The 15,814-nt window shown below is 36.2% G+C and overlaps 1 protein-coding gene across 4 annotated transcripts; it reads right to left on the bottom strand.

Annotated features, from left to right (window-relative positions):
* Positions 1-7,273: 7,273 nt before the first annotated feature.
* LOC143145042 (cytochrome P450 6k1-like) lies at positions 7,274-15,303 on the bottom strand. Of its 4 annotated transcripts, none has more exons than XM_076308052.1 (6): positions 15,168-15,303; positions 12,315-12,842; positions 11,385-11,756; positions 10,525-10,709; positions 9,806-10,094; positions 7,274-7,759 (listed from the first exon to the last, which is right to left on the bottom strand). In XM_076308052.1, exons 2-6 carry the CDS (start codon positions 12,829-12,831, stop codon positions 7,581-7,583), a joined length of 1,542 nt encoding a protein of 513 aa, XP_076164167.1. In that variant the 5' UTR covers positions 12,832-12,842; positions 15,168-15,303; the 3' UTR covers positions 7,274-7,580. The 4 variants fall into 4 exon arrangements, with proteins under 4 accessions (XP_076164167.1, XP_076164166.1, XP_076164169.1 ...); XM_076308051.1 differs by lacking the exon at positions 15,168-15,303 and adding an exon at positions 13,841-14,002; XM_076308054.1 differs by lacking the exon at positions 15,168-15,303 and adding an exon at positions 13,470-13,517.
* Positions 15,304-15,814: the final 511 nt, after the last annotated feature.

The raw sequence follows: 15,814 nt of genomic DNA, 5'->3' as shown, positions 1-15,814 counted from the left end.
CTCCGTGATTGTACAATTATGTGAATAATATTTCTTATTCCGTTTAGTTTGTACACGTGGAATTTTACTGCAATGCCTTGCCCAGGAATATGTGAATCCAGCAATATTTATTCGATTCTTGCGTATCATTTTGTTGTGTGTATTTCTAATGTACAAGTTTGTGGATATTTGTAATTGGTTGAATTTTTCAGTAAAAATTTGGAAACCGTATTATTTAGAAAGAGAATGTCAAAAGTTCCAGTAAAGCGTTCATCATTTCTTTCTCAACGAAGGATATCTGGTCATATTACTTTTACGATTTTCATTCTGTTAATAATTAATTATAACGGAACTTGTTGCGAGAAGATAAGTTCTTAGGGAGGAAATAGAAGGAAGAAAAATATTCTTTCGAAAATTGAGCTTCTTTGTGTAGAATTCATACACGATGGTGGATCGATACGAAAATGATTAATTATTACATAACTGAGAAAACAAGTGTCATTTGCACATTTAAGGTTTCTTCTTCCTTAAGGGGAGAAAGAATCTTTCAATATGGATTCGTAGTCACTTCTGACATACTAGGTGCAAAGAGGTATAAATTTCTGCACACTAATGCATAAAAGCTTGACTCGTTATTTTAAATAATTTTATATATCTGGGTTGGTACTTTCTTCCGAAGTAAAAGGATATTACACAAATATAAAGTAGAAGGTCAAAATCAGAGTCGAAAAGCAACCATTGATAAAAATTAATGCGAACAATTGTTACGATTTTCGTTCAGTAAGGAGAGAAAAGTAAAAGTTATGAAAATCTGACAGAATTAACATTGGAATACGACTACAATACACTTCACAAAATTCGAATATAAAAAATAAGAATCTGGAATTAACTTCCTAATAGATCCAGTTCGAGGTCAGGATCCAAAAAGCTTCAACCTATCTAATGATCGTCCAACAGAAATTTACAGCTAAACTGGAATTAATCGTTAACGACGCCAATTTGTCTGGGCATACGAACGGATTATCAGCTACAGCGGTAATCTTCCTGGTGTTCAGGCACACCCTTCCAAGGGCTATGGGGACGAATTCCTTCGGATCCAGCACCATCGGATCTAGTGTTTTCTCGTAGGATGTAATTAGTCGCTGACTGGTCTAGTCACCTCGTACTTTCTGAAATGTTACACGATCGTTTCACTTGCACGAGTTCCAGTCGAAGACCTGAAATATAGTTAAAAGGGTCGTTGTCGTGTTGTGATACGTAGAAATGATCGTAAATTAAAGATACTGTATCACTTAACGATTATACATTCTCCGCTGCTTGATATTATATTTTATTACTATTTATATTTTCACAATCATCTAAAGTTGATCATATTTCTCTTTGAATCAAATTAAATCTTCAAAATGACGACTTTCGGCATTAATATTATGCAGGTAATCGTTCTGTAAGAGTTCGAACAGCTCCATTCTGACGAAATATTCGCACAAGAATAATTGTTCGTTCTTTCGTATTACCTGGAGTGGTTGATTCCTCGCAGTAAACATGTATCAATTTTTTTCTACGAGGAAAAATCGAGTGAAGTAATATCAGATGAACGTGATGATCATGGTACTGACCTGTTACATCCAATCCAACGATTTGAGTATTTGATGTAGAAAAGTTTTGTTTCAAGACAGCCATTCTGCCGAAACCGCATCGTTTGGCGAATATTTAAAGAAATGTTTTCTAAAATGTCCAGCAAGATATCTTGCGTAACAGCTACGTATCTCGTTATCTTTAATATGTCAATAATAAAGTACGGTCCAATTACTTTACTATCATAAATTCCGGTGCGATATCGCACCAAATATTGATACCTCAAGATTTTTGTTTATAAGTTAGTCGTAACTATCGAGGATAATATTTCTTAAATTTATTCGACCACGATTTGTGACGATAGCTTCATCGATAAATAATAATAACTTTTTTCGAAAAAATGTGCTATCATTTACGACTTGTTCGAGACTGCACGTCGTAAGAAGTGACAACCCATTCCGGGTTGAATTTTTCCAAATTAAGAAAGCATTCAGGGTCGTTGTGCATTTTCATAACAGAAATGCAAACTGGTGTGCCTTTCTCCAACACCAAGTTGCAATTCGATAACTTCTACTCATTGATAACACGATCCAAAAATCCCAAGAGTGAATACACGTGTAAAATCTTCAAGACTACCGTATTCATAATGTCATGATCTGCGAGAAAGAGTTGTTGAACATTTAACTCGTCGAGAAGGAATTTCTCGCCATTGTTTGCATCGTCGTTTGTCTCTGGGTTTGCGAGGTACGTATATCAGAGAACACATCGCATTTGTAAAGTGATTCACGCACCATTAGGTACGTTGAATGTATTACAAAAATGGAACAGATTACACACCTTTTTTCATTGACGATTGAGAAAAAGTGCAAAGGAAATAGTTGTATCGTGGAATAGTATGCAATTGCACTTCTTTGAAAATGAAATTAGAATCTTGAACAACTTCGAGTATTTTTCTTAATCCTCTATAACTGGTAAACTATATTATCCACAGTCTGTGTCTGTTTAAAATTATATATTTCTTTGAGAGTGCAAATTGACACTTTGAGAATATTCACAGACATTTATGGATTACTCTTTACAGTAACCATGTCGTGTTCAAAAATGCAATGAGTCTGTCGAGTTCTGAGGAGTTAAACGGAACTAATTTAGCAAAATTATGCAGTTGTTTTATATTTCTAGCAAGCAATGAGTTCTTACGTGTAACGCTCGCAACGAAATTACACATTACTCTCAATTTCCTGTCGTGAATTCTATTTCGCATTGTTCGTACAATCTCATACGTGATATTGTCATCAGTCTTGCATTCTTGGTAGTCCTTTGGATACGCATATTCAAAGGCGAACGTTTCGTTACACGTGAAAAATATCATGGTGGGAAAAATTTCAAATCCACCGGTGAAGAACACGACCGCTTGTGTCACAAAATCATCACCCTTAAACATTGAAACGTATATTACAAAAAAAATTAGCATTCGATTCGGTCAACGACAGAAACACGAGAACGTCAATCAAAGAATATACTTTACAGAGCAACGAATCGATCATTTTCTCCTATTGGGTTGAATAAAAATTGTTGAAAAATGTCCCAAATTTATCGACATTTTTCAAACTTATTCAAGTTCAAAGCTCAAGCTAGCTATCCAAGTCGTTGTCGAACGAATACATTGGAATTTCCGATCGTATTCTTCGAATTGTCAGAGACGAAGATTGGTGTTAGTTTCGATCTTCCTGCTAGGATTCTTCATCTGGAAGACGTTCCCATAACCGAGACGATCAACCGCGTTGAACGAAGCGTATCTGTCTTGGAACACGTTGAAATCCTCATCAGAACATGCTTCACGAGATCGGGAACCTGCACCAGGAGGAACAGCTTATCAAAAATATAGAATTCCATGTAAGGTAATCTCTTGGACCCATCGTACATATACTTCACAAATTGGACGGTTACTTTCTTTTCCATGATGCAATCTGTGAAATTGCCCAAGAACGGTGTTGCAGGGAACTCCATGATACCCCGTTTCGTCCAGTAGTTGAATTTGCGAGTCATGTACAGGTAGACAGCCACCATTAAGGACGCGAAGATTATAATGCCATTAAAGCCCCAAGAGAGTGTTACCACGGTCATTTTTAATGAATTTGTAGCATATAAGCGTTAATAAAAACGACATTAATCGAATTCCAGAAACGAGCAAAATTTGACAACAGAATTCGGTACTTTTAGCAATTCCATGGTTAAAAGTTATACAATTATATTGAGAGATCGATGGGATATGCCTTGGAGGAAATCTGAAAGACGATACGCGATTTTATTTAATTTAGAAAACATATTTGTCAGATCTTGAGAAAACGATACCATAATTCTAATGGATGAAGTGAATAACTATGCTTAATCTTGACATTGACAGATAAGAAGTGTCTATTTTTCTAATATGTACTAAATTATAATTAGAGAGTTTCATACTATACTCATACATAGTAGACAACGTTGTCGTATTTGGAGAGTTTTGCTTAATTCTTAAAACCGTTATCAGTCGAGGAGGTCAACATTGCTCAATCAAAACATAGATAGTGCAACGACTTTTCTAACGGAGAGCTAGAAACACGATTTAGTGGAATTATTGTAAATTGAAAATACATTCGCGTCGAATAAATATAATATTAAGGTTGTTCGGAAAGTCATTTCGTTTTTTTTGGTGAAAATGAAACACGATTTTTTTAGAGTGTACAAACATTTTATTAAATTGTATATTATCCATTTTGAAAAACGACATGACTTTCCGAACAACCCAATAATTTCATTATTAACGAATTAGAAGAAGGATCAAGCAATATTGATATAAAAAATTACTACTTACTTTTTGACTTATCAAAGTCTAAATTTAAACTTTGTCATTTACAAACATTCGATATCGGAGAAATTTGGTTAGAAAGTTGTCGACTCGAGACCACCAATATCAACGAAAATTACTTCATAAACGCAAACATAACGCAAATCTTGGGTATCCATTTAGTATTGGATGCGATAAACAGAACTCTTGGACTGTTAATAATATTTGTCCATTATTCTAATGTTGAAATGACCAAAATACATTTTGTCTATGGCCTTGCCATTGGTGACACTTCTTTAGCTCAGTGTTTGTATGCAGAGAAGTACTCTAATCAATGAATTTCGTTTCCTAAATTATTAAAAAACATTCGTAATGGTTTATTCAAACATTTACCATGACAAAAAAGGTTTGTATAATTGACGAACTATGTAATAATCTTCATTGGTGATGTTTCACTCCTTGCACGTAGAATTCAATTTATTTTTCTCGCTAACGAGTGTTTCCATTGTACTGTAGTTAAGTATATCGTTATACTTTGTATCAGGTATAACAATACATTAGGTACACCCGTTACTTTTCCCATTCCATTTATTCTGTCTTCCCCCACTCCCCAGACATAAGATTCAGCTTATTTTTCTGACTACACTGATCGAGACATCCAATAGGCATCGTATAAGGGATACCAGAACAACAACGTAGAATTAAAATCAACCACAGTAGGAATTTTCAAACCGATTATCTGATTGGACGATGGGTGAGGAAATTTTTCGCGAAAGATTGGAACAGGTTCTCAGAATCGATAACAACTGGAGAAGCTACCTTTTTATTCCTGATGCTGCAACATCGAGCTGAAGTCTTCAAATTCGGATCCAGTGAATGTATACTTGTATCAGTATAAGTTGTACAAGTTGCGTGACAGAGTTTCTTTGTGACAGTATAATTATACGAATGATGTTTCTTATTCCGCGTTCTTCGTAGACGTGGAATTTAACTGCAACAGCGTAGGTGGGAATACGTAAATCTAACAATGGTTATTAGATTCTTGCGTGTCTTCTTGCTGTATAAATTTCTAATGTACACGTTCAGGGAAATTCTTTATGTATATTTATCTAAACGAACGTTGGAAACGTTCTTTTTATTTATTTCACAAATATCACGCGATCGTGTGTGCTGAAACGTTTCTTTTCGTAATTACAGACACTTTTCTTTCGCAACAGTGAATGACTGTTGAGATTGCAGGCACAAGTACTGTCATCATGTTAATTCCGTTAAGAATAAATGATCGTTGATGCACGAATCGCCAAGGAATCGACGTAACTGTAAAAAAAAACGCGTCAAGCAAAAGCTAGTCGCAACGATGCAGCTATCATTAGTTTATCTGATAATTATTGACCGACCGATCAATAATTTGTTATAAATCGTTCGTTCCTGGAGCTACGAAACTAAATAGACAAGGACTTTGAAGGACTCGTTCCTAACAGTTTGAACATTATCTGAAAAATAAGACACTTGAAATTACTGGATGATCGAAGTCTACGTGCACGCTAGTCGCAATCAACCTCTTATGCTAGATTACTAGATTACCTAGATGCCTAGATTATGGTTGGAAAAAAAGGTCGTCTTGGAATCTCAAGACAGGAAGAGAAAATTAGTATTTTTCCTCTCTTCCAAGAATTTACCAAACACACTGTGCTCTCACGAAAAATTAAACTTAATCATTGATCGATATTTCCACCATCACAGCACAATAGCAAACATCAGTGTGTCAGTTAGAACGGTATTAGATTCTGAACACAATAAGAATCACGAATAACATATAATAACACGAATTAGAAACAACTCACACGGTCAATTAGTTACTCTACTATTACATAATTTGTGTAATAAAAATTGTATTATTTAATACATTAAATGATACATCGACCAACGTGTCGAATCAAAAACGTAATCTCATTACAATTGTAACAATAAAAGATGACCTTCGTATTCATCATTACGATTATTCGACCAGATGTGTCTCCCTATTTAACAATGATAACGAAACTTGTCACGTAAAATTAAGTCCAAAAGGGGAAAGTAAATAAATGGAAAGTGTTCGTCCAAAGATCACTTTGTGAACTTTCATTGAATTGCAATGAATTGATAAGACAATGAATAATTGTCAAGATAACGTAGAAAATAAAAATTTCTCGGTTTCAAATATCACTTCAAAGTCACTTATGTGAAGTATCAGGTGCGTGTAGGAAATTTCTACACACTATTGTATGAAATCTTCACTCGTTATTTAAACAAATTTTACATACCTGTGGTAGTCCTTTCTGACGTCAAAAATCATTGACGATAGTGAATACAAAGAATTGTTATACTTAAATTTAAATAAGAAAAGAAAATTAACAATTACCAATAAAAGATGCTAGAAAATTAACAATCACCTTTAGAAAGTCGAACGAAGCGTTTAAAAATGTTTATTTCGAATTGCAAACCGATTTAAAAATCGACCGTGTAAGTAGTTTAAATTTGCAACTCTTCCATTATTGATTATATACCTTTCGATGTTTCAAACATTGTTCAACTATTCTACGAAGTCGAACACAAAAATAACTGGTGACTTGTCGCTCGTTGTACGTTCGTATAAAAACTGGTACATCAACCTCGCGTTATCAGGTATTGTTTATAAAATACTACGCAGCACTTGTCGGTCTGTACTTCATCGAACACAATATTTAAAGTGACGTTCCTACGGAAAACTCAATCCAGTATCGAGAATATTCCTTATTGAGACAAGATAAATATTTCACAATCGAATTGCAAACCATTTGGATGTGTTCTGAAACAGGATTTAATGTTTGTCGAATTCGAATTTTACACAGGTAGCGCAAAAGACCATTTTTAGACTTTAAACGTGCAACAGATTTTTATTTAAAAAATTTCACAATTTCACAAATAAGTACATATATCCATATAGTGAGCCGTGTAGTATTAGGGATACAAGATAATATATTTTCTTACGTTAGATGACTACAAGATGTCCAACGATCTCTTAAATCATTCGTAACGGACACTACAAATTTTAAACCGACTCCCCAATATAGATCGGGTACGAGATCAGAATTCAAAATGTTTCAACTTGTTAAATGATCGTCGAAAAGAAAATTGCAGCGATACTGCAACGAAGCACATATGTGGATATACAAATGAATTATCCAGCTTCGGTGGTGATCTTCCTAAGGTTGAGGTACACGCCCCCAAGGGCTGTCAGGGTGACTCCTTTCGGGTCCATCACTAACGGGATTACCGTTTTCTTGCTAGGTGTGACCTCGTACTTTCTGAGAAATTGAATGAGCCCTAGTTTCGATTGCATGAGTCCCAATCGAAGGCCTGAAATACAATTGAAAGTGGAAGAATTATCACGTGATGATACATACATATAATGGCGATTTAACGATACCACATTACATAACGGTTGTAAATTCTCCAATTCCTAATCTGTCGCACGTGTTATATTTTTATTTTTATTTGCAGAATTATCTAGAGTTAATAGACTTATCTCCTCTTCGTTATCACTTTCACGTGTTTATCGAGCGAACGTCCAACATGTTGAATCATGTTCTAAATACATTTTTCGTACGTGGAAATTTACTTTCTTCGAATCTTCTTTAATTTAAATATATACAACACGCGTGTGATACAATTTCCTAATGTTGAGATTATCGTACCTGGAGAAAACTTTGTTCGTTTGGAAATTGCTTAATCGATCCTTTTATTAATAAACTACAGCAATGTTTAAAGAAATTGTACTACTTCGGTTAACGAATAATAAAAGTTTCGTACTATTCGTTTGTTAGTAACTTGTCGAAAAATTAAACTTCACAAATTTAAATTTTCATTTTTATTTGAAATCAAAATCAAAAATTTTCATTTTTATTTGAAATCTAAGTCGCACACTCGCGATGAAACAATTAAAGGTTCGAAACTACATATTACGATGAACACTTCCGAAATAAATAAACAAGAGCCTTTTTTTGGTTCAAGGTAATTTCGTTCACTTTGCCTAATATTTGTCATTTAACAATGCTACTTAATTCTGAGAACACGAATTACGTGTAATATTCCATGCAACAGAAATTAAACAAATTACGTATGCATTTACAATGTCAAAGTCACGAAAGAGAATATGTCAACAAACTTCGAATGCTTTGTCATTGTATGCATCGCGATATTTTACATTATCTCTAGTACCAAAATAAAATGAGCAAATCCTACACGCAATACATTGTTGCAGCATAGTTATCTAAAACCGATTAGAATTGGCCGCGATGGCTAAATTAAAAATAATTTTCTCGTGTCGAAAATTACAAACGATAATCAAACATTTTATATTTCTTTGAGTCCGACTCGAAGCGCGAGATAACGTTAAAACGATAAAAATATAACACATGTCCTATAAAGAATATTATTAATATTGCAATGACATGGAACGAATATGAATAAAACCTATTGCTCGCCTCGAGTGTCGGCGTGGCGGTAACAAAAAAAAAACGAAAAAATGTTACGCGTCGTTTGTTTCAAGTACCTTTGGTATTGCATTTTCCGCAAGTAATTACGTAACAACAATGAATCATATGCTCCACAGTAAATTAAACTGTCTTTGTACCTACCGACCTTCATTTATCAACGATAGCATAAGAATTACTTTCGTGTCGTCGCATTAAACAGACTTACAATGAATGAATGCACATATTTTAGAAAGTGAAGCTCCAAATGTTCGGGCAATGGTAAATAAAATTACGTAATGCAATGGAAATTATTTTATCGTCTATCTAGCAATGATAAGGAAAAGGAGAAACGCAAATTATAACCGTGTATGCACTAATTTGCAGTCCATTCATCAATAATAAAAGCCGTATTTAAAATACGAATGAATACAGTTGACGAGTGAATATCTTTCGAAATAATGTGTATATGCCTATTCAATAGGCTATCTCCGTCTTTCATCAACATTGCAAACAGCTTCGTCATTATTTTTAATATATATTGATACCAAAATACGTCGTACGAATTATTTACAATGTTTTAATATTTTTGTATATCTATTGAGAATCGTAAAATGAGCAAATGGCGAAACAAGTATACATCTATTAGGTATATTTACACATCGCATGTTTATTTGGTCATTGTTAAATTCCAATTTCTATTCGACCGGTAACAAATAAAATATTGTTTACCTTTTCCTCGTTATTCGAAACTTTCATCTAAACATAAATTTTGCTCAACACTGACAAAGTTCTCATCGAGGATAATTCAGGTATTGAGCGATTAAAATTTCGGAGAATCAAGAAATCGAAAACAATTGAAGAGCATGGAAAGAGAATACAACGAAAGGACGGTCTTACCGATAGGATCACATTTCGAAGGTTTACTTACCAATGCAAATGTGAGGTCCCTCGCCAAAGGGGAAGTAGACGAAATTCGGCCTCTTCTGTTTGTTCTCCTCTGTGAATCGGTCTGGATCGTATTTCTGTGGATCGGGGAAATATTCCGGGTCGTGGTGCATTCCAATCATAGAGATGTACACCGGAGTACCTTTCTCCAACACCAGATCGGAATTCGGTAGCTTGTAGTCGGTATTGGCGACGCGATCCAGAAACCCTAACGCTGGATACTTACGAAGAGTCTCCGAGATCACCATATCCAGATACGGTAGCTCCATGATCTGCGAGAAAGTGATTGAACGTTTGCCGTACCGAGAAGTGACGAGAAACGTGGACAAAAAGTAATTAAATTGAAATGTTTTGTTCGTTCAAACATTGATTTAACGAACTTAAATCAGAGATCCCGGAAAGCCCTCGGTTAGTAATTTTCATGGATATCGTATAATTATAATTATAATCTTGAATAACTTCAAATATTTCTTTTAATCTCCTACAATCGATAAATTACGGTATCTACACTCTATGTCTATCTGAAACTATTTACTTTTTTCAGAGTGTAGATTAATCCCTATAATTCCTTATAATAACCTAATCACGCTTATTTCTGAGTTATTAAACGTAATTTTACGAATGTATGGACAGTCTGACTAATGTTCGACTTTATTTTGAATTTCGTTCCCTGTCGTATATTTTATTTGGTATTGTTCGTACCATTTCATACGTCACTTTGCCATTAGTCTTCTCCAACGCGGTCAGAATCTCTTTCCTGAGAGTTCTCTGGATATCCATGTTCAACGCAAGTTCGTAAAAGGTAAAAGACATTGTAGTGGAAGAAGTTTCGAAACCACCACTGAAGAACACGGCCGCTTGCGCCACCAAATCGTCACCGCTGAAACCTGAAGCGTGAATTATTAAATAATTAAAATCCCTTAAGACAACGACACAAAATGAAAATCTAATTTTCACAGTTCCCCGTTTGAAAGAGATCGCGGCCGAAACGACAGTTCGATCTAAATATTGAAACTTATCTGCCATTGAAAATTGTAAAGCGAGTGATTTCACATTGTTTCTTGATTTTATAAAATATCCAGCTATTATACGTAGCAGAGGTTTTTATTACTCTTATTTCTGGAATTGCTTCTCGTAACTTTCATAACGTTTGGAAACCGAGAATTAAAACGAACAAAGGCATAATACGAAAAGTTCTATGATATTCGAAAAAAAAGGTTGAAGAGAAAAATTGTTTCGCAAATCTCATCAGTGATTCCAAAAATGCTTTCTATAATGAACAGCGCGAACTAGGTGACGATAGTACTCTCATAGGATACTGATCGGTAATTCAAAAAAATTCTCTCTCCGATTCACACTGGAAACTTGATTACTTTTATTATTTTAACTTTTGTCACTTTTATTTTTAATATCACCCTTTGTAACGTTCACATCGTATGGAAGAGGACAATTCAAACGAGGGAATGGAGAAGTAACACAAAATGGTCGGTGTAATTGTATGTTTGGATTACTCTGTAGGGTATCGGAGAATATTCATTAAAGATTTGCGTGTATCGACTCACTGAATCCACCCAGATCGCCCTCATCCTCGTGCTTCCGTTTCAGTTCGATCAGAAGATCGATGAGATCGTTTCTCTTCTCTCCTGACTGTACCCGTTGATTGATCACATCCCAGAAAACAGTTCGTAGGAAACGGCTGCTCTCCTTCCCGAAGAACTTCGCGCCGGTGTATTTGGTTAAGTAAGGCATAAAGAATATGGTTAGAAATTCTAGGCCGCGAAATAAATCGTAGTTAAAAATTTGTCTGCCAGCCTCTCGAAACGGTTCATTCGGGTTTTCCAGTGAATTCACCCTGAGACCGAAAGCTGTACTACCAATCATGTCCGTGGTGAAATTCGCGCAAATCTCCTTCATTTCGACCTCCTTTGCAACGCCTGGAATAAATAAGTTCTTTTTATCGAATCACATGCTCTGATTCACACGCTTTTCGATACGCTCGCGATTCTTTGCGCTGATCCGTATTAGCTACTGTAGTCGTTTTTCAAACACTTCGATGATGTAAAGAAAAAAATATTGGGTAACATTTGAATAGCGTTTGGAGAGATCGTTCTCATGATTCTTTAAATTCACGGTCGATTAAAAATAGCGTATCGGGTAATAGGTGTTGAACATAAATTTACCAACCGATCAAAATGACTGATCTTTTCTAAGGAAATTCACTTTAAATTCCATAGTATATTTTCCGAAGACGTTACGACTTTTTCTATTCCATATAGATGATACATTATTCTATTCTATACATATATTCCTGAGATACACACGAGGATACGGTTACTTAAATCCGGGATAGAAATTATCACTTGAAAATCAAAAACTGGACACTGTCAGTATCCGATTTTTCCCTATTGTCGTTAAATGAATTCTCGGCAAATTGGACGCGAGAGAAATTCGTGAAATCTCGTGGATTAATCGAAATTCGCCATAAAACTTACCCAAATTCAAACTCTCGAGGTGTTTGTCGAGATCATCGCCGACCAAAGCCATCAATTCGAACATCCTCTTCAATTTGCCACTGGTGAAGATAGGTGTCAATTTCGATCGGAGGACCTTCCAGGCGGGATTCTTGATTTGAAAGAGGTTCGCGTATCCAAGACGATCTGTGACGGCAGGCGAAGCGTATCTATCGTTGAACACGTTGAAATCCTTCACCAGAATATGTTTCACGAGCTCTGGATCCCGCACCAAGAAGAACGGTTTGTCAAAAATATAGAATCCCATGTACGGTAACCCCCTGGCCATTTCGTAGAGGTCCTTGATGAAATCGGATGGCGATTTCTTCAGCATTAGGCAATCCGTGAAGTTTCCCATGAACGGGGTCGGAGGAATCTCCATGATACCACGTTTTGCCCAGTATTTGAATTTGCGAGTCATGTACATGTAGAAGACCACCATTAGGGACGCGAAGATTATCATGCCGTCCAGGCCCCAGTATGGCGTTATCACGGCCATTTTTAATTAATCTGTAGAACGTAGACGATCGTTTTACGTTCCAAGTAAATACGGATGCACTTACCAAAGCTCCAAGAACGGGTATAATCGTAACAGTCTTTTTTGGTGAACACGGGATGAAAAATTACAAGTTTGTAACCATTTTTTAACCGATATGTTTCATTCGAGTCAGAAGCCAGATTAAATCAGAGAGATGATCGGTATACTTTTCTAAAAAGAACGATATTGTTCGTGGTTTGAAAGAAGAGGTGTTAAGCTTAGAGGAGAAAATTGGAACGCAACGGTTAAGGAATACATATTTCACTGTCATTCGATACAATATACTAGAAGAAACGTATATTAAAAAGATTGATTAGCACATTATTATGTTTCAAAAATTTGTTTAGTTAAGAAAAAAAGAGAGACGATGTGTTTCGAGAGAGTTAGAAATTTTACGATTCGAAGGGATCAAGTTTGCTGAACCAAACACGGATAGTCTAACACATTCGGAATTGTAAGTTAGAAATTTTCTTCCAATAATTACGTTAGAATTGGAAAAAAAAGTAAACGAAGATACATTGAACAGTAAATTGATAAAGAAATATTATCGGTGTGTAGCGAGACTGGAAGAAAAATGAATTTAAGAAACACTTATTTACGATTTACAATGTTGCCCTAGCACAAACAGCGACCACCTCTCGCAACACTTTGTAAACCACGAACTAATAAATGATTTTTTGAACATTACCCGCAAGTCTATATACGTGTGCACCTTAGAATATACATAGATATGTCCCCTACCTTCGTGAATTCATTAGTGTCGTATCATTGTTTATCACTAGAATGACATGTGGCAAAAATTTATTAAAGGCAACGTAGACAGTCCTCTCGTTGACTACATTAATATTAGCGTACCATAAAGTATTCGTGTTGCGTATACGATCATGGTGCTATGATTAAAACTCGGTAGGCGATGGTTCGCTCTTAAACGCTCTTACGACGCGTGTTGTATTTGCAAACTTTTCCTAACCTGTTGTAAGTGCAATTTAATCCTCACTTCAAGGTATCTATTATAAATATTTCCAGATCTGTGCGTCATTCGCTTCTGTTGAAGCAATAACGACACGATCGTCCTCGAAACGATGCAATAGTGTGGTACTCGTCGATCCTGAACCGTCTGGTCCCAACGAAGACATTCTACGTACTGTGCAGAGCTGGGTAGACGATGCCCGTAAAGTATGGGGATCTCATGATCGTATTTGAATGATCCACTTCCGTTTACATGCATTTTTAACCTTTCGAATTAACACGTCACCGGACAAAGAGAGCAAACGCAACACATGGAGATGAAACGAGATAGACGTGTCACAGTGAGAGAGATTATCACGTGTTTTGCTAAGGACTTAGAGCAAGAAACTACGGAAGTCTCGTTGGTGGGATTAAGCGTAGTACTCCTCTCGCTCCTTTATCGTCTCGGTAATTATCTCGTCAGCGCAGTGCCAATCTCCCAGAAAGAGGAAGTATTGCGTGTGTACGTTCAATAGTTCCAAACAGCTGCAAAGAGCACTGCTTCATTATCCTCCGATTTGAGAGAGACAAGACAACGTTCTTCGATTATTTCGATGTAATGATTTACGTATTTACTTTTTATACAATGTTACTAATAATATTTCTGCTGATAATTCCCTCTTGGAGAATTAATTGCACGACTCGTGAAATCAGAAAGGAAACAAAATTCTGCGATGATCCTCTAAACCTGCTACGTTGATTCTCTTAAACAACTCAAACCCTATTATTGTACTATCTATACTGCAAGTAATCGACCGATGTAACGATTTACGCATTTACTTTTTATACAATGTTACTATTTCTGCTGATAATTCCCTCTTGGAGAATTAATTGTACGACTCGTGAAATCAGAAAAGAATATAAAAATGCAGGGAATTCACACCACTGAAAGGTACCATTATATCCGCGTCCTAGCGGTACACTCGTCCCTTCTGTTGCAAGCAGGATGTCAAAGTACAAAAAATCACGTCACGTGTGAACTGCTCCGTATAAACGTATTTCCGGAACGCGTCAATGTGACCCTGGTGTAACAGTACAGGTGTCTCTATTTTTACGGAAAGAGGACGCCAAGACGAAGCTAGAAATCTTCTCTGGTAAATCTACGTGTTACCAGGACGAGATTTCAAATGTGACGCGATTCGCTTCCAGGATTTAGAGAAGAAAATCGCTCCAATGAAAGAACTTTAAATGTGTATCACGAGCGAAGATATGTATTACGCTACGGTTTCGAATTTAACCGGAGTCAATTGCACGGTTGATAGGAACGTCGGTGAGACGAAAATTAATACCTGTGATCTCGATCGAAGCTCCACTGCGTCTTAAACCGATCTCAACGATAATCCAGACTGAATTGCAGGGATATGCACCGAATGTCGAGCGTCTGAGTCTCCCACGGACCGATGATCTAGACTTCATTGTTCTGTGTGTTGAATCAGACGAACACCTTCCATTCGTTGTTTCACAGACAGTGGATTGGTTCGTACAGAGTCTACTAGGAAATACAATGGGTAGAAGGGATATCCGAACAAGAAAGAAAAAATTCTGAATCAACGTCGACCGTCACAGACGTCTTTGGTTCGTCCATCTCGATGGCAGATGAATCGAAGAAGTCTGCGCGATAGATCGAAACGAGAAAATCTCGAGATCGGTGCGTCGAAGACTGGATAAGTTATTTTTCAATCGAACAACATTTCCTTGTTACATTGGGTTCCAGAATCTTTCGTATAAACGGCCCACGGATATTCCACCGTGGATAAATATTTTCACGAGAGGCAAGTAGGTTGCTCGACGGGCACTGAACTTTGTCGTTGCACGATTTTGTTGATCCGTGTATTTTCTGCATTTGTTACTTCTCCGGAACGACACATGCAGATATATATATATTGTACAATCGCGAATCCGTTACTGTTTATTTGAATCTCGCGCTTCTTTTTAT

The sequence above is a fragment of the Ptiloglossa arizonensis genome, chromosome 3 (genome assembly GCF_051014685.1).
Source record: "Ptiloglossa arizonensis isolate GNS036 chromosome 3, iyPtiAriz1_principal, whole genome shotgun sequence".
Taxonomy (NCBI): domain Eukaryota; kingdom Metazoa; phylum Arthropoda; class Insecta; order Hymenoptera; family Colletidae; genus Ptiloglossa; species Ptiloglossa arizonensis.
This window is presented reverse-complemented; position numbering and strand designations above follow the sequence as displayed.

What these genes read in the sequence shown, in the direction of transcription:
- LOC143145042 (XM_076308052.1), bottom strand. Translation starts at nt 12,831, where the DNA reads ATGGCCGTGATAACGCCATACTGGGGCCTGGACGGCATGATAATCTTC. An exon ending in CCTCGAGAGTTTGAATTTGG is followed by an intron (nt 11,757 to 12,314) that starts GTAAGTTTTATG and finishes TATTTATTCCAG; the next exon opens with GCGTTGCAAAGGAGGTCGAA. An exon ending in GCAAAGTGACGTATGAAATG is followed by an intron (nt 10,095 to 10,524) that starts GTACGAACAATA and finishes ACTTTCTCGCAG; the next exon opens with ATCATGGAGCTACCGTATCT.